Source organism: Triticum urartu, chromosome 5A, assembly GCF_056163025.1.
Source record: "Triticum urartu cultivar PI428250 chromosome 5A, HENAU_Tu73, whole genome shotgun sequence".
Lineage (NCBI taxonomy): Eukaryota > Viridiplantae > Streptophyta > Magnoliopsida > Poales > Poaceae > Triticum > Triticum urartu.
The window spans coordinates 9238710-9259881 of record NC_141877.1 but is presented as its reverse complement, the minus strand read 5'-3'; the positions used below and the strand labels follow the sequence as shown (position 1 = coordinate 9259881).

The following is a 21172-nucleotide window of genomic DNA, read 5'->3' as shown; positions in this document are numbered from 1 at the left end:
TGCTTGATGGCAGATTGGACAAGCTCCATTTGATCCAATATGTCTATTAGTAAGTATGGATTTTAAAGGTATAATTCCATGCAAGACATGCCAACAAAAAATTTGGACTTTACGTGGGATTTGTAATTTCCATAGAGAACTCCATGTAGCCGGGATTTGGGACCCTCCTGGCTGCGGCATAGTGTTTTCATGGGCCCTGTATTTTTGTATCCACCGAACATGATACGCTGACCTAACTGTGAATAGTCCCTTTCGGTCTGGATGCCACGCAATGAAGTCTTCAAAGGCTTGAAGATTAACAGGAATTTGCATGATTCTGTGAACATCTACCGGGATGGATCTGCAACAGAACAAAAAACAGATCAGAGGGTACTCCATAACGCAGCAAGGCGTGGCTAGCGTCATACCACCTGGCCGGAGGGCCTCACTACGGTACAGCTACCTCAAGCACGCGAAAGTCGTGCCACCATGGGAGAGTTTCAGCAGACAACTTAATACTCCCTCCATTCCAAAATATAGTGCGCCCGCGCTTTCCGAGATCCAACTTTGACCATAAATTTAACCAACGAGACCAACTGCGGCAGGAGAAAAAATTATATAATTGAAAACTTCTTTTGAATACGAATTCATTGATATAATTTTTCCTCCCGCCGCAATCGGTCTTTGTAGTTAAATTTACGGTCAAAGTTGAAGCACGAGAATAGAGGAAGCACTACATTGTGGAATGGAGGGAGTAATGGTTTTCGTCTGAAAAGTTGTGACAAGACAGAGGAGAGAGGACGAGGACTAGGGTCCACCAGCTACTGCCGAACACACACCCTGTCGACCCACTCGCTCGTCTACCCGGTCCCTTACAGCTCCTGCCAAGGCTGCTATCAGTAGATACCTCAGGAATCGCACAAGCCAGCCTAGGCAGAAGGCCCTTCAAGTGCCTCACGACTACGGAGATGAACGACCGTCATGCCAAACTTAGCTTTAACTGCAATTAATAAGTTCGCACCTGGTAATTGTTGTAACAATTTTTTTTATCTATGTGGCTAAGAGGGACGATGGCGACTATACTAAGGACGTGGATGTAGAGGTCTCCCTTCACGCTCTCATCGGAATCTACAAAAGCTCAACGATGTAGCCGGCAGCTATCATCCGTGGAATCATCCTCGTCGCTCACCCACTATGGCTGCACCCACAATTTCCTATCAGACCAGGCCAACATGCGCAGTGGTGTGGAGCTTTCCCAACGTGCAAGCATGCGTGTGGTTGTGGTCAATAGCGTCAAGGTCATCTGTTGCGGGATCTAGTGTTGTTGCGGGATCTAGAGTGGCCTTGACGTATAGGTGGGCACACAACCATTCATCATCCACTGCTATACCCTTCCTTTGTAGAGTTACAACAAGGTGCTCAACGTATAGTGGCTCGGGGCTCTCTACGACCCATCTGTTGGGACACACCAAGCTCAAAAAGTCCTTTTGGCATCATGACCATGTAGTCACGTTGCATAGGAAGGCGACCCTGGGCGTTCATTCCCTTGCTTGCGAGGGGCAGGAGAACATCCCTGTTACGAGATTTTGAGGGCATGTTCATCGAGCCATGCACATCACCTCTAGTGCAGTGATGTGATCACCGCATTCACCTCCTTCCAGGGACGGCTCCCGTGGTGGTCCATCCATATCACTATTGGACACCTCAAAAGGAGATTGAGCGGCAATGCGCCAATATGCTAGATCGGGGATTGATTAAGCGGATCCATTCCTAATTTTAGTCCCAACCCTTTTGGTCAAGAAGCTAAGGTGGCTCACGGAGTTTCTGCATCGACTACCGCGCCTAAACAAGTACACCATCAAGCACAAGTTGCTCATCCCAGTGGTGGACGAGCTTCTCGACAAGCTCAAGGGTGCTTGCTATTTCACTAAATTGGATATCACCAAACCACAATGCATGTCAATGATATCCACAAGAAGATGTCTCGCACCCACAAGGGGCTCTTCACGTTTCTAGCCATGCCTTCCGGCTTGATAAACGCGACGTCGACATTTCAAGTCTTAATGAATGTCGTCCTTCGGCCCTTCCTACGAAGATTTGTACTTGTGTTTTTTTATGATATATAGATTTATAGAAAGTCTTGGGTTGACCACCTACGCCATGTACATGATGTATTCCAATTGATGTAGCAGCATCTGATGGCGCTTAAATGGTCCAAGTGCATTTTTGGAAAAAAAAACAATGGCATACTTAGGGCACATCATCTCAGCAAAGGGGGTGGCTATGGATCTCGCCAAGGTTCAGAGTGCGATAGACTGGTTGACGTTGTGAATCCTTTGACTGGCAGGCTACTACCGCAAGTTCATTTGCGATTTTGAGGCTATTGCGTAACCCCTAACTCGCTCTTAAAAAAGAGGAGCATCGTTCGTCAAATGCATCAAGGACGGAGCAGACTAGCTCAAGGTGAAGGACGAGAAGATTAAGCATAGATGGCGGGAGTACTTCGACAAGCTGTTCAATGGGGAGAATGAAGGCTCTACCATTAAACTAGACGACTCCTTTGATATACCAGCAGGAGTTTTGTGCGGTGCATCCAAGAGTCTAAGGTCAAGGAGGTTTTAAAAATGATGAAAGGAGGCAAGGCGATGGGCCCTGATTGTATCCCCATTGATGTGTGGAGAGGCCTCGGGGACATAGCGATAGTATGGTTAACCAAGCTTTACAACCTCATTTTTGCGCAAACAAGAGCCAGAACAATGGAGACGGGTATATTAGTACCAATCTTCAGGAACAAGATGTTCAGAGCTGTACTAATTACCGTGGAATTAAGCTGATGAGCCATACAATGAAGCTATGGGACAGTCATTGAGCACCGCTTAAGGACAAGCGTGGCCAAAAATCAGTTTGGTTTCATGCCTGGGAGGTCGACCATGGAAGTCATTTTCTTGGTACGACAACTTATGGAGATATACAAGGAGCAAAAGAAGGACCTGCATATGGTATTCATTGACTTGGAGAAGGCCTTTTATAAGATATCGCGGAATGTCATGTAGTGGGCCTTGAAGAAACACAAAGTCCTAGCAAAGTACATTACCCTCATCAAGGACATGTACGATAATGTTGTGACAAGTGTTCGAACAAGTGATGGCAACACCGATAACTTCCCGATTAAAATAGGACTGCACCAGGGGTCAGCTTTGAGCCCTTGTCTGTTTGATTTGGTGATGGATGAGGTCACAAGGGATATACAAGGAGACATCCCATGATGTATGCTATTTGCGGATGATGTGGTGCTAGTCCACGATAGTCGAATGGAGTCAATAGGAAGTTAGAGCTATGGAGACAAACCTTGGAATCGAAAGGTTTTAGGCTTAGTAAAACTAAAACCGAGTACATGAGTCACAGTTTCAGGACTACTAGGCATGCGGAGGAGGTTAGCCTTGATGGCCAGGCGGTGCCTCAGAAGGACGTCTTTCAATATTTGGGGTCAATGTTGAAGAAGGATGGAGATATCCATGAAGATGTGAACCATCAAAGCAAGGGCAAATGGATGAAGTGCCGCCAAGCTTCTGGCATCCTCTATGACAAGAGAGTGCCACAAAAGCTAGAAGGCAAGTTTTATAGGACAGTGGTTCGACCCGCAATGTTGTATGACGCCGAGTGTTGGCCGACTGAAAGGCAACATGTTAAAAAGTTAGGTGTGGCGGAGATGCACATGTTGAGATGGATGTGTGGCCACACAAGGAAGTATCAAGTCCGGAATGATGATATACGAGATAGAGTTGGGGTAGCACAAATTGAAGAGAAGCTTGTCCAGCATCGTCTGATATGGTTTGGGCATATTCAGCGCAGGCATCCAGAAGCTCCAGTGCACAGCGTACGGCTAAAGTGTGTTGATAATGCCAAGAGAGGTCGGGGTAGTCCGAACTTGACATGGGAGGAGTTTGTAAATAGAGATCAGAAGGACTGGAGTATCACTAAAGAACTAGCCATGGACAGGGGTGCGTGGAAGCTTGCTATCCACGTGCCAGAACCATGAATTGGTCGCGAGATTTTATGGGTTTCACCTCTAGCTTGTTGTTGTTGGCGACGACTGACTTTGACTAACTCAAGCAACGTTCACGACGACACCAGTACTACACATGTCGATTTTCTGAAAGCAATTCATCATTGACTGTGACGCCTTCAGTTTGGGGTTGTGCTACACCAAGGTGACAGGGTTGTAGCCTTCTTCCGCCACCCTATAGCCCCACGCAACACCAAGCTCGTTGCCTAAGAATGAGAGTTGATTACCATCGTCCATCTAGTGTGCCATTGGCACCCATATCTCTGGGGCACGCATTTTGAGTGCAAACAGAACACTACAGTCTAAAGTATTTGCTTAACCAACGCTTGTCCATGATCCCTCAACATTACCACGTCAGTAAACTACTTGCACTATGTAGTGGAATTCAGTTCGGAAAGCTCAATACTAAGATGGCAAGCACCGTGAGGTTACCATTGAGGTTGACCAATGGGTGTGGCCTGATCCAATTGATGAGAACAACCATTGATGTTGAAAGTTGATCTATCCAAGCATGAATCAGGAAGGTGCTTCAACTAGCACGTCATTATTTAAATTATTTAACTAGGAATACAAAATTACTTGCTACCGATTATAGGATGTGGGAGATTAATCTAAGGTGGATTAGAGATTAACTAAACCCGAATGTACTAAAAAAATAAAATACAATAAATACACAATATACACACCTCAATTGTAGTAGAAATGTACTTTCCATTAAAGCTTTCAATAACATCACCCTCACGAATTCCAATTTTCTCAGCAAGTGATCCTTTAGACACCTATTTTAAATTAGCATTGTTACATCATAATACGCATGTGAGAAACGGCTTTAGATGGAACTATTAACAAAAGTGGAAAAAATAAAAGAAAAATAAGCACCATAATATATATACCTGCTCAACAATAAGACCGGACTCGATGTTATGCTTACGTGTCATTCTCTCAATACAGATAGGATCTAAATGTTTTATTGAAGTAAACGTCATTCCAAGATGGAGGCGAGGCATACAACTACACCAAATAAAACCGAGATCAAATAAGTATCACCCAAATGTAAGAAAAAACATTATAGCGCTATTATCTTTACAAGACATTAGAATCACAAGAGTACTAACACATAATTGAGGAGAAAATGAGTGAATACATACTTGAATCTTCTCCAAAAATCCAAGCACTTGTGCAATAAGAACGAAGGTATGAATGTCTCCTTAATATGGTTGTTAACTAGACCCACAACTTTCCCTTCTAAATCAATGATGGGTCCTCCGTCATCACGAAGCTATATCATTGCAGTAGTGACAAATATTACAATTTGTAATAAGAAAATAGCAAGATTGAAGTACAAAGCATAAATTGAGATATAACGCACCAGTGAGGGACTAGATGGATCACAAGACAAATACATATAGTGACATCTCTCATACCAGGATGGAATCTTATAAGCCACCATACCATGAGTGGTACTAAGATTCAGACTTTCATCTCTCCCGAGTCTGAAAACATCTTGAGCAGAACGCACACACTCGGTAAAAGTAGGCAACTGAACTGGTTTGTCCAGTTGAACTTTATAAATAGCAAATTCATAATGCTCCTGGAGATAGAGGAGGCGGGCAGGCACAGCTGTGTTGTCCAGCAAGTGAACAATGACCTAAAACGGCGATGTCAAAAGTTATCACACTTCATTTTTGACAGAACTTATATTGACAAAAACATTTTTGGGAGATGCACCATTATGAAAATCAAACGCTAGATACTAGTTCATATTTTCTATTCTAGCAAAGTTGAAGATGATGTCACATTTTATTAGCAATTAGCTACATTTGACAACAGATACATTACAAATAATTTAATTTGAGAGGGAAGAAACAAACAAATAAAAAAAAGCAATAGTTGAAATGTGTTTTTCCTTGTCCAGTAGTGCAAGGCTCACCACCCAAATCTCAATCAAAAAGGAAACCAATGAAACATGCATTGTGTAGGTCCGGGTAGAATCATTCGGTGACAAGATTATAAAGAGACAAGTGAATGTTGAAAAGGATAAGGAGCACCTTAGCCTCACGATGATAATTGCCTGTCCACTGCACCTTCCACTCGAATGGGTTTTTTGGTTCTTTCTTTTCACGAATGAGCTGAGCGGATGTCAAAACAAGGGCGGTTTTGCTATGATCGTCCCTTTCAAACCATAAACCAGAACACTTGTTCAGCGGGTCACTCTCTGCAAATGAACCAAAAGTCATAAATATTTGGCCAGTTATGAAATCAGATATTAATTTAGAAGAAATTAGGATGTTAAATACACACCGACAAATGATGAGAGCAAAATCACAGATTTAGCAGCAAGAAGTGTTGCATCCCTTGCTTGTTCAAGAATAGGAAGCAAGCGATGGGTCTTGAACAGGCAGGAGGGTGCTTTATAGCAGTGATGCTCCATAGTGAAGAGGTTAGCTCGACGATCTATGTAATAAGAAAAATTAACATCAGGTTGGAAATTAACGATGAGAAGAAAGAATAGGGGAGGGGCAAGGGGGGGTTACCCTGTTCTGCTTTGTACTTGGCCTTGGCGTAGTCGAAGGCAGCGAGTATGTCCGGATCATCAACTAGCTCGTCGGGAATGTAGGGTTGGTAGATCGGGGGGCTGGGTGGATCGGAGGATTCCTCCGCCACGGACTCGACCACATCGTACAAACGATCTAGGGAAAGATCGTACAGCACGAACAAGTAAAGACCAATCTGCCGTGAAGATCCAAGGAGGAAAAGAGGTTGGAACATCACCTTGTTTTGCTTCGGATTGGGCTTTGTCAGGCTCGAAGATCGCCAAGGTCATCTCTGGATGGGAAGTCCGACCATGGGGTGCACGTGCTGGTGCCAGGTTTCTCTTCTTCGCCTCCCTCTCCGTCTCCGTCTCCGGTGGTCCAACGTTGTCGCCGATCCTCCTGCCGGCCTTGCTCATCTTGTCGACTCGTGCGCCGCCTTCAGCCAAAGATTGTTGAGGGAGCCGAGCGTGGGCATGCAGCGATCATGACGGAGGCATGGAGCTGGGCTAACGGGCTTTAGTTGCATGCTCAGTGGCTGGGCTTTTTTCTGTTCGGCCTTTCTTCTTCTTTTTTCTGTTTCTTTTTTCTTTTCTCGTCCAAAAATCCTAGTGCAAGCTCGGCTGCTATTTTTCTTAGAGAAAAGTAGACTTTTCCCCCTAAAAAGATCGCGTGCACCAGGTCTATGTTGCGGCTAGGGAGTCGGCGATGCCTGCCTAAGGGTGGGCTTGTTTATTTTGTTAGCGAGCCTGCGCGCTCTTGGTCATGGGCTACGGCCTTGTAATATGCTCGCTGCCCGGCTTTGAACCCTACCCAGACTTCAGTCTCTAGCTATGCCGTGGCTTTTGGTTTGTCCGTGTAACGTCCGACCTCTTGACACTCTGCCTATTCGTTAAAGGCTTTATTAATTTAAAGCCGGACGCCCCTAGGGTGTTTTTGTGTGCGATTTCGGGTGGTTTTGAGTAAATAATGATGACTGGGCACGCTGACTTTGGCAAAAAGAAGGGCGGCGACGCTGGCGAGTCCAGCCTTTGCAACGACGCGACAAAGAAAACCTGTTTCGCTCCGCCAAGCATCGAGATCCCTGTTGCCAAAGGCGGGCTTGGTAGGGGAGCCGGTGGGTCAATGTCCTTCTAGGAGCCGTGGCCGGAGATGACATCGGGGAGCGGCAGCAGACGAGGGCCATCGGAGAAACGCCTCATGTTGTTCGCTCTCCGGCTGGGCCTTCGTCGAAAATGCGGTGAGCCGGGTTGGGAAACTAGGCTCCTGTTTTTTAACACAGTACAGGCGCAAGCGCTCATACATACGTGCATACACTCATCTTTATGAATGCACACACGCACACCTTACTCCTATGAGCATCTCTAAGAGATTAAGTCGGCATATTATTTTGAGATTTACGAAGCCATCGTAGGTGCCTCGTCATCGACGAAAACGTCTCCTCAGAAATGTGTCTATGTTTACTTGGTTAGACCAAATTACAGCATCAGTTTCTTAGACTTCATCTACCTGACTCCGTCTATCGTTAAAGCTAGTTCTCTCGAAATAGGATCACACCCCGCTTTATATATAAAGCACCGAACAAAGTACATGACCGAACTATACAAGATGATGAGGTAACCCTTTTACAAAGCAGATCCTAGAATACCCGCATCACGCAGACACTATGCCACCGAAGGAAAACATAGGAAGAAATGAGCACAACAACACACTACACCCTAGTACACCTAACCTCGACAATGCCCTTAAGAGGGAAAACGGCGCAAAGGGTCGTTGCTGCGTAACCACACCGGACGAGGGTATTCACCCGGAACTCTAACGCGGGGACGAGAACCACAATGACGTCTTCAAGAAGAGAGCGGCGTCGAGGCCCGCACAAAAGCGCGAAACTTTCGTCAGTCAGCACCCCAGCCATGTCACAGCGAGGCTCCCAGAGCAAGCCTTACGAGCACAGATCCTCATATCTAGATCTCGGCGACATCAAATAGAGGACACGCCTGAGTCACCACGCGCTACCCCTCTCGTCACCCACACGACCAAGAGGGAAGCCACTGTCGCCGTCATGGTGCCTACCGGAGAGCCAACCATGCGGACCACCATCCGGAGCCGCCACCCCGGCATCCATGTCCGAAACATCACCCACATCACGATGTACCAACCACGATAGGAGAAGAGAAAGACATATCCTTTCACTCCTAGCCCAGCATCAGGCACGGAGTCCGGGACGGCGCCACCACTGTAGGGGCCCCACCCCTGTGTCCCCGGCCAGTCTCGGTCGACCGGGGGGACACAACCCCATGACTCCTAACGACCGTCGTCAAGAACCCTCGCACGATACGATGACTATGGCCCTCAGTGCCGCGTTGCCCGACCACCACCAACACCCACCCCACCCGTAGAGGGAGGGACCTCACCACCCGCGGGCACCACCGAATCGAGCCCAATCTCGTCTACCCGGAGTCTCAACTCCGACTCCCCTCGGGTCCCAAAAGGATCCACCCGAGCACAAGCCCCCGATCACCGCCATGTCGTCGACATACCGAAGAGAAGAAAGACCGCGTCCACCACTCCGCACCGCCAGTGAGGCACGACCACAAAAGAGCGGCACCGCCCCCACGGACTGTTTTGGTTTGGAACAGGCATTGGAGTTTGCAGTGATTGATTGTATGAACCCTGTGATTGAGTAATACATTATTTCACCCGCAAAAAAAAAAACGCGTCCTTCGCTCGTTTGTTGTTGGTTGTTAGTTGACGAACAAAAACACGTGAGAAGGGCTCGAGCGGACGTGAGCTAGCCACCCACGATTAGCTAGGTTCTCATGTTGAGAATAACTTGGTTAATTCAAGTGTGCATGCCATAATTACCCTGGTGCATGCATGCACTCTTTTTTTTTTTGCGGGTGATGCATCCACTCTTCTTCACAGGTAAGAAAAGGCCAGCCTCCTATCTGACCCGTCACGTATCTTTCTTTCTTTTTTTACGAGTACCCTCAAGCTTGTCCCTAAATCAACGCCCTTTAGGCCAGCTTATCCCAATCCCGAACATGAAAAGTGTTCGTGAATTTCAAAATGTTTACATGTTTTTTTTTTCAAACTCACCTTCAACTTGAAAATGATCACATATTTTTTATTGGATTTCCAAAAAAAAGAACATAAATTCAACAATAACGAAATTTAGAAAATATTTACATACTAATAAACAATCATGAATTAAAAATAGTGATTTAAAAATGTTAAAGAACTGAAAATTGTTCATAAATTTTTTTAAAAAATGTTTATAAATTTAAAAAATCAGACTAGTTGCAGGTTGATGGTGAACATGCAATTGAGAGAGAGAGAGAAAAAATTCAGGCCAGTTGCCAGTCAATGATGAACTTGCAACCAAGAAAAAAGAAGAGTTGAGGTCCAGCTGCAAGTCGAAGATGGACTTGCAACTTGGACAAAAAAAGGGCCAGGGCCCGGTTGCAAAGGTGGGTCTGACTTTGCAACTACGACAAAAAAAAGGATCTGGCCTAGGTCGAGCCCAGTTGCGAGTCAATAGTGGACTTGCAATTGGGACCTAAAAATGGGCTCAGTTACGAGTCAATGATGGATTAACAACTAGAAAAGAGTGACCCCCATTGTGAGTCGATGGTGGAATTGCAACTGTGACCAAGAAAAGTCGGGCTCAGTTGTGAGTCTATGGCGGACTTGAAACTTAGGCAAAAAAATGGGCAGGCCCATTTGCGAGACGTGGGTGGACTTGTAACTGATATAGAAAAAAAATTCAAGCCCAAATCGTACAGTTTTGAGTCGATGATGTATTTGCAATTGAGAAAAATTTGACCCCTGTTGCGAGTTGAGGGTCGACTTGCAAGTGGGACAAAAAATGATTAGAGCCAATTGCAAGTTAAGACTAACTTTGTAACTACGTAAAAAAAGGTTGGTCCGGGATCAAAGCCCAGTTACGAGTCAATGATGGGCCTGCAACTGAGATGAAAAAGGTCGAGTCTTGATTTCAAGTCCACGGTGCACTTGCAACTGGGGAAAAAAATGTTGACCCTAATGGCAAGTTAAGGGTGACTTTGCAACTAAAGGCAAACAAGGTCGGGCCTCGAATCAACCCTAGTTGCCAGTTGATTGTGGACTTGCAATTACGACAAAACAAAATTTCAGGCCCAGTTATGAGTCAAGGATGGACTTATAGTTGGAACAAATAAAAAACTCCAGGCCCAATTACGAGTCGAGGGTAGACTTGCACTGAGGCAGAAAAAATGGGTAAAGCCTAGATCGAGTCGATTGTGTTTGGTGACACATATACAATAGACACAAACATTTTCTGCAAAAAATGACATTGACAAAAAAACTAAACCAAAAAAGTTTTTTAATCTAAAATGAATAAATGAAAAAGAATCATGAAAAAATGACTAGATACACCGCAGCCCACACAAACGAGCACATATAACAATTATGGACTTATAATAGGACGAACAAAGGTTGACCTTCATTGCGAGTCGAGGGTAGACATGGAAGGGGGGGGGGGAATCAGAGCCATTTGCATGTCAAACTTGGACTTGCAATTGGGACACAAAAGGTGGAGCCAAGTTACGAGTCGAGGGTGAACCTGTAACTGCGAAAAATGGGTCAGGGGTTAGTTGCGAGTTAAGAGAAGGCTTGCAATCGGGACAAAAAAGGATCAGCTCGAGTTGCAAGTCGAGGCTGGACTTTTAACTGGGGTGGGAAAAAAGTTCAAGGGGGCAGAAAAAGTTAGTCCTAATTGTGAGTCAAGGGTTAACTTACAACCGGGAACAAAATAAAAAAATCTTGGGCCTAGTTGCAAGTCGAATGTTGACTTGCAACTATGATAAAAAAAGGGTCAGGGCTTCGTGTGCGAGTTGATGGCGTACTTGAAAATCAAACAAAAAAAGTAAGGGACTAGATGCGAATTGTGGGTGAGCTTGCAACTAAGGCAAAAAAAGTCGGACCAATTGCGAGTCGTACGTGGACTTGCAACTGGGAGAAAAAAGGTCGGGCCTAATTGTGAGTCAACAACAACGGACTAGTAACTAGGGCAAAAGGGTGAGAACTAATTGCAAGTTGTGAGTGGATCTGCAACTCGAATGAAAAAAAGGTCGCGCTCTAGTTGTGAGTCGATGGTGAACTTGTAACTTGGACAAAAAAAGGTCATGTCCAGTTGCAACTTAAGGGTAGACTTGCAATTGGGACAAAAAATACCGAGTTACGAGTCCATGATTGACATGCAACTGAGACAAAAAAATAGGTCGACACGAGTTGCAAATCGAGGAGAAGCTTGCAACTGAGGCAAAAATTGAAATCAAAATTGGGATTCAGCGATGGATCTGCAACAGAACAAAAAACAGATCAGATCCAATTGCAAATCGAGGATAAACTTCCAAATGAGACATAAAAATGGCCGGATCCAACTGTAAATGAACAAGAACGACTCCCGTCGACTTGCCCTTTTTGCTTGTGTCGGCTCTACAAGAAGACAAAGGAAAAACAAAGAGAGACGAATGGGAAGGCACAAAGTAAAGATAATGAAGAGATACCGACTAACTAAATCTATATCTTCCACTTCTACAACGGTGGCTAGTGAAAAAAACAAAAAAGGCCAATGAAAACAACCAGCAAAATGCAAAACAAGCCAAACAAAATGGACTAATAAAAGAGCGTGTGTGACACAAACGGGCCTAAAAGAGGAGCGTACATGACACAGATGGGCCGATAAAATTGGACATCATCACAACAATATAGGAACACTAGACTCGCTTGAAAAATTGAAGCGGGAACAATGTTTCCACAAATATTACAACAAAACATCTGATGGATCGCAAAATGAGACAAATTATATTTAGAATTTTTTTGAGAATTTTTAAATATTCACAAAGTTTAAAATGTTCAGACATTTGATTTTGCTTTAAATTTGAGAAAGCAAATGTAAATTAAACAAAAACAAGAATTTAGAAAATATATTTACAAATTAGAAAATGTTCACTAATTCTAAAAAAATGATTTGAAAAGGACAGAAAAAATGTTTGAGAATTAACAAAACTAAAAGCAATCAAGGAAAACAAACAAAATACAAAATGAAAGGAAAGAGGGACGAAAAACAGAAAAAGAAAGAAGAAAAAAACGCAAGATGCGCATGACCACCAACACAACATAAAGGTCTCATTGACTTTTGATTCTCAGGACTATGATGCTGCGCTGAAAAAAGGAAGAAAAAAAAAGAAAGAAACCACCCACAATAAACGTGGAACGGAAATTTACAGCCCATATAACACAGAGAAAAGCAATCACGGGGTGGGCTGCAGGAATCAGAATCGAAAAGACTACAATGCGCGCGGCCAGGACAAAGTTCTGCACTGATCTAATAGCAATTGAACATGAGGTAGAAAACTTAGATGCGCCATACTTATCTCTCATCTAAATGTGATTTAAGAAAACTGTAGAAAAACAGTTTACACGAATCTTATAGCAATCAATCATGTGGTTGGAGACTTAGATATGAGGTAAGTATATTACATTTAGATGTGAAATAGCAATCTTGAATGCTCATACGCGGACTAAATAAAAACAGAGAGAGTGTGTGGGATCCCGCAAATAATGTGAGATAGTTTTTTTTAGAGAAGGCCATCATGGCTAGGTTTATTAAGATCAAATAATCAGTACATCGTCCACTAGTTTAGCTGCAAGGCAACCCGGGGGCTCCTCAAACTAGCTACTCGAAATCTTATTACAAAAACAATACTGAGCTAGCTCATGAGCCGCTTGATTAGGGGACTAAAAATAATATTTAAACTTAACCTTCGCAATAGAAACACTAATATCCACGCAATCCGTGAAGATTGCTGAAGCAACATCCCACCAACGTGACTCACCAGTGCAGAAATCTACAACGATGAGAGAATCTGACTCCGCTTCTACACGGTGAAGTCCCAAGTTGTTTGCAAGGATTAATCCATCGTGCACTGCCATTGCCTCCATAGTTACCACATTTGCAGCATAGGGGACATAGACACAGTGAGCCGCAAACAGATCACCATGTCCATCCCTTAGCACTGCAGAAGTAGCATCCGCACCCTCATCTTCATGATATGTTGCTTTAACATTAAGTTTGATGAATTTTGGCTCGGGTCTGACCCATTTATGTTCTCCTTCTTCAGGTTTCCGCACACACGAACGTCGGTAATTACTCGCAATTACTAAAACAGAAATGGGCCATCTTGTAGGGGGTGGAGTAGCTTCAACATGAGTAATTTGCCTTCTGATCCACCATAAGTACCAACACCCTACAACAAGAATCTGCTTCATATCCAATTGTGGTTTTATATGTGACGACATTGCCGGTAGTAGCAGTAGATATTCCATGATGGCCGAGCCTGAACGGTCAATGATGATAGCTTCATTAATAGTATCAAGCATTCCCAGCTTGCTCCACAACTCGTTGGCATGCGTACATTCGAACAGGAGGTGCCGAACATCCTCAGCTGCTTGATGGCAGATTGGACAAGCTCCATTAGATCCAATATGTCTATTAGTAAGTATGGATTTTAAAGGTATAATTCCATGCAGGACCTGCCAACAAAAAATTTGGACTTTACGTGGGATTTGTAATTTCCATAGAGAACTCCATGTAGCCGGGATTTGGGACCCTCCTGGCTGCGGCATAGTGTTTTCATGGGCCCTGTATTTTTGTATCCACTGAACATGATACGCTGACCTAACTGTGAATAGTCCCTTTCGGTCTGGATGCCACGCAATGAAGTCTTCAAAGGCTTGAAGATTAACAGGAATTTGCATGATTCTGTGAACATCTACCGGGATGGATCTGCAACAGAACAAAAAACAGATCAGAGGGTACTCCATAACGCAGCAAGGCGTGGCTAGCGTCATACCACCTGGCCGGAGGGCCTCACTACGGTACAGCTACCTCAAGCACGCGAAAGTCGTGCCACCATGGGAGAGTTTCAGCAGACAACTTAATACTCCCTCCATTCCAAAATATAGTGCGCCCGCGCTTTCCGAGATCCAACTTTGACCATAAATTTAACCAATGAGACCAACTGCGGCAGGAGAAAAAATTATATAATTGAAAACTTCTTTTGAATACGAATTCATTGATATAATTTTTCCTCCCGCCGCAATCGGTCTTTGTAGTTAAATTTACGGTCAAAGTTGAAGCACGAGAATAGAGGAAGCACTGCATTGTGGAATGGAGGGAGTAATGGTTTTCGTCTGAAAAGTTGTGACAAGACAGAGGAGAGAGGACGAGGACTAGGGTCCACCAGCTACTGCCGAACACACACCCTGTCGACCCACTCGCTCGTCTACCCGGTCCCTTACAGCTCCTGCCAAGGCTGCTATCAGTAGATACCTCAGGAATCGCACATGCCACCCCAGGGCAGAAGGCCCTTCAAGTGCCTCACGACTACGGAGATGAACGACCGTCATGCCAAACTTAGCTTCAACTGCAATTAATAAGTTCGCACCTGGTAATTGTTGTAACAATTTTTTTTTTATCTATGTGGCTAAGAGGGACGATGGCGACTATACTAAGGACGTGGATGTAGAGGTCTCCCTTCACGCTCTCATCGGAATCTACAAAAGCTCAACGATGTAGCCAGCAGCTATCATCCGTGGAATCATCCTCGTCGCTCACCCACTATGGCTGCACCCACAATTTCCTATCAGACCAGGCCAACATGCGCAGTGGTGTGGAGCTTTCCCAACGTGCAAGCATGCGTGTGGTTGTGGTCAACAGCGTCAAGGTCATCTGTTGCGGGATCTAGTGTTGTTGCGGGATCTAGAGTGGCCTTGACGTATAGGTGGGCACACAACCATTCATCATCCACTGCTATACCCTTCCTTTGTAGAGTTACAACAAGGTGCTCAACGTATAGTGGCTCGGGGCTCTCTACGACCCATCTGTTGGGACACACCAAGCTCAAAAAGTCCTTTTGGCATCATGACCATGTAGTCACGTTGCATAGGAAGGCGACCCTGGGCGTTCATTCCCTTGCTTGCGAGGGGCAAGAGAACATCCCTGTTACGAGATTTTGAGGGCATGTTCATCGAGCCGTGCACATCACCTCTAGTGCAGTGATGTGATCACCGCATTCACCTCCTTCCAGGGACGGCTCCCGTGGTGGTCCATCCATATCACTATTGGACACCTCAAAAGGAGATTGAGCGGCAATGCGCCAATATGCTAGATCGGGGATTGATTAAGCGGATCCATTCCTAATTTTAGTCCCAACCCTTTTGGTCAAGAAGCTAAGGTGGCTCACGGAGTTTCTGCATCGACTACCGCGCCTAAACAAGTACACCATCAAGCACAAGTTGCTCATCCCAGTGGTGGACGAGCTTCTCGACAAGCTCAAGGGTGCTTGCTATTTCACTAAATTGGATATCACCAAACCACAATGCATGTCAATGATATCCACAAGAAGATGTCTCGCACCCACAAGGGGCTCTTCACGTTTCTAGCCATGCCTTCCGGCTTGATAAACGCGACGTCGACAATTCAAGTCTTAATGAATGTCGTCCTTCGGCCCTTCCTACGAAGATTTGTACTTGTGTTTTTTTATGATATATAGATTTACAGAAAGTCTTGGGTTGACCACCTACGCCATGTACATGATGTATTCCAATTGATGTAGCAGCATCTGATGGCGCTTAAATGGTCCAAGTGCATTTTTGGAAAAAAAAACAATGGCATACTTAGGGCACATCATCTCAGCAAAGGGGGTGGCTATGGATCTCGCCAAGGTTCAGAGTGCGATAGACTGGTTGACGTTGTGAATCCTTTGACTGGCAGGCTACTACCGCAAGTTCATTTGCGATTTTGAGGCTATTGCGTAACCCCTAACTCGCTCTTAAAAAAGAGGAGCATCGTTCGTCAAATGCATCAAGGACGGAGCAGACTAGCTCAAGGTGAAGGACGAGAAGATTAAGCATAGATGGCGGGAGTACTTCGACAAGCTGTTCAATGGGGAGAATGAAGGCTCTACCATTAAACTAGACGACTCCTTTGATATACCAGCAGGAGTTTTGTGCGGTGCATCCAAGAGTCTAAGGTCAAGGAGGTTTTAAAAATGATGAAAGGAGGCAAGGCGATGGGCCCTGATTGTATCCCCATTGATGTGTGGAGAGGCCTCGGGGACATAGCGATAGTATGGTTAACCAAGCTTTACAACCTCATTTTTGCGCAAACAAGAGCCAGAACAATGGAGACGGGTATATTAGTACCAATCTTCAGGAACAAGATGTTCAGAGCTGTACTAATTACCGTGGAATTAAGCTGATGAGCCATACAATGAAGCTATGGGACAGTCATTGAGCACCGCTTAAGGACAAGCGTGGCCAAAAATCAGTTTGGTTTCATGCCTGGGAGGTCGACCATGGAAGTCATTTTCTTGGTACGACAACTTATGGAGAGATACAAGGAGCAAAAGAAGGACCTGCATATGGTATTCATTGACTTGGAGAAGGCCTTTTATAAGATATCGCGGAATGTCATGTAGTGGGCCTTGAAGAAACACAAAGTCCTAGCAAAGTACATTACCCTCATCAAGGACATGTACGATAATGTTGTGACAAGTGTTCGAACAAGTGATGGCAACACCGATAACTTCCCGATTAAAATAGGACTGCACCAGGGGTCAGCTTTGAGCCCTTGTCTGTTTGATTTGGTGATGGATGAGGTCACAAGGGATATACAAGGAGACATCCCATGATGTATGCTATTTGCGGATGATGTGGTGCTAGTCCACGATAGTCGAATGGAGTCAATAGGAAGTTAGAGCTATGGAGACAAACCTTGGAATCGAAAGGTTTTAGGCTTAGTAAAACTAAAACCGAGTACATGAGTCACAGTTTCAGGACTACTAGGCACGCGGAGGAGGTTAGCCTTGATGGCCAGGCGGTGCCTCAGAAGGACGTCTTTCAATATTTGGGGTCAATGTTGAAGAAGGATGGAGATATTCATGAAGATGTGAACCATCAAAGCAAGGGCAAATGGATGAAGTGCCGCCAAGCTTCTGGCATCCTCTATGACAAGAGAGTGCCACAAAAGCTAGAAGGCAAGTTTTATAGGACAGTGGTTCGACCCGCAATGTTGTATGACGCCGAGTGTTGGCCGACTGAAAGGCAACATGTTAAAAAGTTAGGTGTGGCGGAGATGCACATGTTGAGATGGATGTGTGGCCACACAAGGAAGTATCAAGTCCGGAATGATGATATACGAGATAGAGTTGGGGTAGCACAAATTGAAGAGAAGCTTGTCCAACATCGTCTGACATGGTTTGGGCATATTCAGCGCAGGCATCCAGAAAAGCTCCAGTGCACAGCGTACGGCTAAAGTGTGTTGATAATGCCAAGAGAGGTCGGGGTAGTCCGAACTTGACATGGGAGGAGTTTGTAAATAGAGATCAGAAGGACTGGAGTATCACTAAAGAACTAGCCATGGACAGGGGTGCGTGGAAGCTTGCTATCCACGTGCCAGAACCATGAATTGGTCGCGAGATTTTATGGGTTTCACCTCTAGCTTGTTGTTGTTGGCGACGACTGACTTTGACTAACTCAAGCAACGTTCACGACGACACCAGTACTACACATGTCGATTTTCTGAAAGCAATTCATCGTTTACTGTGACGCCTTCGGTTTGGGGTTGTGCTACACCAAGGTGACAGGGTTGTAGCCTTCTTTCGCCACCCTATAGCCCCACGCAACACCAAGCTCGTTGCCTAAGAATGAGAGTTGATTACCATCGTCCATCTAGTGCGCCATTGGCACGCATTCTGAGTGCAAACAGAACACTACAGTCTAAAGTATTTGCTTAACCAACGCTTGTCCATGATCCCTCAACATTACCACGTCAGCAAACTACTTGCACTATGTAGTGGAATTCAGTTCGGAAAGCTCAATACTAAGATGGCAAGCACCGTGAGGTTACCATTGAGGTTGACCAATGGGTGTGGCCTGATCCAATTGATGAGAACAACCATTGATGTTGAAAGTTGATCTATCCAAGCATGAATCAGGAAGGTGCTTCAACTAGCACGTCATTATTTAAATTATTTAACTAGGAATACAAAATTACTTGCTACCGATTATAGGATGTGGGAGATTAATCTAAGGTGGATTAGAGATTAACTAAACCCGAATGTACTAAAAAAATAAAATACAATAAATACACAATATACACACCTCAATTGTAGTAGAAATGTACTTTCCATTAAAGCTTTCAATAACATCACCCTCACGAATTCCAATTTTCTCAGCATGTGATCCTTTAGACACCTATTTTAAATTAGCATTGTTACATCATAATACGCATGTGAGAAACGGCTTTAGATGGAACTATTAACAAAAATGGAAAAAATAAAAGAAAAATAAGCACCATAATATATATACCTGCTCAACAATAAGACCGGACTCGATGTTATGCTTACGTGTCATTCTCTCAATACAGATAGGATCTAAATGTTTTATTGAAGTAAACGTAATTCCAAGATGGAGGCGAGGCATACAACTACACCAAATAAAACGGAGATCAAATAAGTATCACCCAAATGTAAGAAAAAACATTATAGCGCTATTATCTTTACAAGACATTAGAATCACAAGAGTACTAACACATAATTGAGGAGAAAATGAGTGAATACATACTTGAATCTTCTCCAAAAATCCAAGCACTTGTGCAATAAGAACGAAGGTATGAATGTCTCCTTAATATGGTTGTTAACTAGACCCACAACTTTCCCTTCTAAATCAATGATGGGTCCTCCGTCATCACGAAGCTATATCATTGCAGTAGTGACAAATATTACAATTTGTAATAATAAAATAGCAAGATTGAAGTACAAAGCATAAATTGAGATATAACGCACCAGTGAGGGACTAGATGGATCACAAGACAAATACATATAGTGACATCTCTCATACCAGGATGGAATCTTATAAGCCACCATACCATGAGTGGTACTAAGATTCAGACTTTCATCTCTCCCGAGTCTGAAAACATCTTGAGCAGAACGCACACACTCGGTAAAAGTAGGCAACTGAACTGGTTTGTCCAGTTGAACTTTATAAATAGCAAATTCATAATGCACCTGGAGATAGAGGAGGCGGGCAGGCACAGCTGTGTTTTCCAGCAAGTGAACAATGACCTAAAACGGCGATGTCAAAAGTTATCACACTTCATTTTTGACAGAACTTATATTGACAAAAACATTTTTGGGAGATGCACCATTATGAAAATCAAACGCTAGATACTAGTTCATATTTTCTATTCTAGCAAAGTTGAAGATGATGTCACATTTTATTAGCAATTAGCTACATTTGACAACAGATACATTACAAATAATTTAATTTGAGAGGGAAGAAACAAACAAATAAAAAAAAGCAATAGTTGAAATGTGTTTTTCCTTGTCCAGTAGTGCAAGGCTCACCACCCAAATCTCAATCAAAAAGGAAACCAATGAAACATGCATTGTGTAGGTCCGGGTAGAATCATTCGGTGACAAGATTATAAAGAGACAAGTGAATGTTGAAAAGGATAAGGAGCACCTTAGCCTCACGATGATAATTGCCTGTCCACTGCACCTTCCACTCGAATGGGTTTTTTGGTTCTTTCTTTTCACGAATGAGCTGAGCGGATGTCAAAACAAGGGCGGTTTTGCTATGATCGTCCCTTTCAAACCATAAACCAGAACACTTGTTCAGCGGGTCACTCTCTGCAAATGAACCAAAAGTCATAAATATTTGGCCAGTTATGAAATCAGATATTAATTTAGAAGAAATTAGGATGTTAAATACACACCGACAAATGATGAGAGCAAAATCACAGATTTAGCAGCAAGAAGTGTTGCATCCCTTGCTTGTTCAAGAATAGGAAGCAAGCGATGGGTCTTGAACAGGCAGGAGGGTGCTTTATAGCAGTGATGCTCCATAGTGAAGAGGTTAGCTCGACGATCTATGTAATAAGAAAAATTAACATCAGGTTGGAAATTAACGATGAGAAGAAAGAATAGGGGTGGGGCAAGGGGGGGTTACCCTGTTCTGCTTTGTACTTGGCCTTGGCGTAGTCGAAGGCAGCGAGTATGTCCGGATCATCAACTAGCTCGTCGGGAATGTAGGGTTGGTAGATCGGGGGGCTGGGTGGATCGGAGGATTCCTCCGCCACGGACTCGACCACATCGTACAAACGATCTAGGGAAAGATCGTACAGCACGAACAAGTAAAGACCAATCTGCCGTGAAGATCCAAGGAGGAAAAGAGGTTGGAACATCACCTTGTTTTGCTTCGGATTGGGCTTTGTCAGGCTCGAAGATCGCCAAGGTCATCTCTGGATGGGAAGTCCGACCATGGGGTGCACGTGCTGGTGCCAGGTTTCTCTTCTTCGCCTTCCTCTCCGTCTCCGTCTCCGGTGGTCCATCATTGTCGCCGATCCTCCTGCCGGCCTTGCTCATCTTGTCGACTCGTGCGCCGCCTTCAGCCAAAGATTGTTGAGGGAGCCGAGCGTGGGCATGCAGCGATCATGACGGAGGCATGGAGCCGGGCTAACGGGCTTTAGTTGCATGCTCAGTGGCTG

General features: G+C 44.4%; 2 protein-coding genes across 2 annotated transcripts; both read right to left on the bottom strand.

Annotated features, from left to right (window-relative positions):
- Positions 1–326: 326 nt before the first annotated feature.
- Positions 327–6995, bottom strand: LOC147967431 (uncharacterized). Its single transcript, XM_087523127.1, has 9 exons — positions 6818–6995; positions 6580–6735; positions 6347–6499; positions 6094–6260; positions 5415–5693; positions 5194–5324; positions 4939–5056; positions 4719–4824; positions 327–340 (listed from the first exon to the last, which is right to left on the bottom strand). The coding sequence occupies exons 1-9, from the start codon at positions 6993–6995 to the stop codon at positions 327–329; spliced, it is 1302 nt and encodes a 433-aa protein (XP_087379253.1).
- Positions 6996–18444: 11449 nt separating this feature from the next.
- On the bottom strand, positions 18445–20957 carry LOC147967430 (uncharacterized). The gene is made up of 8 exons (XM_087522466.1): positions 20873–20957; positions 20635–20790; positions 20402–20554; positions 20149–20315; positions 19470–19748; positions 19249–19379; positions 18994–19111; positions 18445–18879 (listed from the first exon to the last, which is right to left on the bottom strand). Exons 1-8 carry the CDS (start codon positions 20922–20924, stop codon positions 18748–18750), a joined length of 1188 nt encoding a protein of 395 aa, XP_087378592.1. The 5' UTR covers positions 20925–20957; the 3' UTR covers positions 18445–18747.
- Between the last annotated feature and the right edge of the window lie 215 nt (positions 20958–21172).

Excerpts from the sequence above, each read along its gene's own strand:
- LOC147967430 (XM_087522466.1), bottom strand. The coding sequence starts at position 20,924 with ATGACCTTGGCGATCTTCGAGCCTGACAAAGCCCAATCCGAAGCAAAA. Across the intron at positions 20,555-20,634 it reads CAAGTACAAAGCAGAACAGG|ATCGTCGAGCTAACCTCTTC; the intron begins GTAACCCCCCCT and ends CTTATTACATAG. Across the intron at positions 19,380-19,469 it reads ATCCATCTAGTCCCTCACTG|CTTCGTGATGACGGAGGACC; the intron begins GTGCGTTATATC and ends GCAATGATATAG.
- LOC147967431 (XM_087523127.1), bottom strand. The coding sequence starts at position 6,995 with ATGAGCAAGGCCGGCAGGAGGATCGGCGACAACGTTGGACCACCGGAG. Across the intron at positions 5,325-5,414 it reads ATCCATCTAGTCCCTCACTG|CTTCGTGATGACGGAGGACC; the intron begins GTGCGTTATATC and ends GCAATGATATAG. Across the intron at positions 5,057-5,193 it reads GATTTTTGGAGAAGATTCAA|TTGTATGCCTCGCCTCCATC; the intron begins GTATGTATTCAC and ends TATTTGGTGTAG.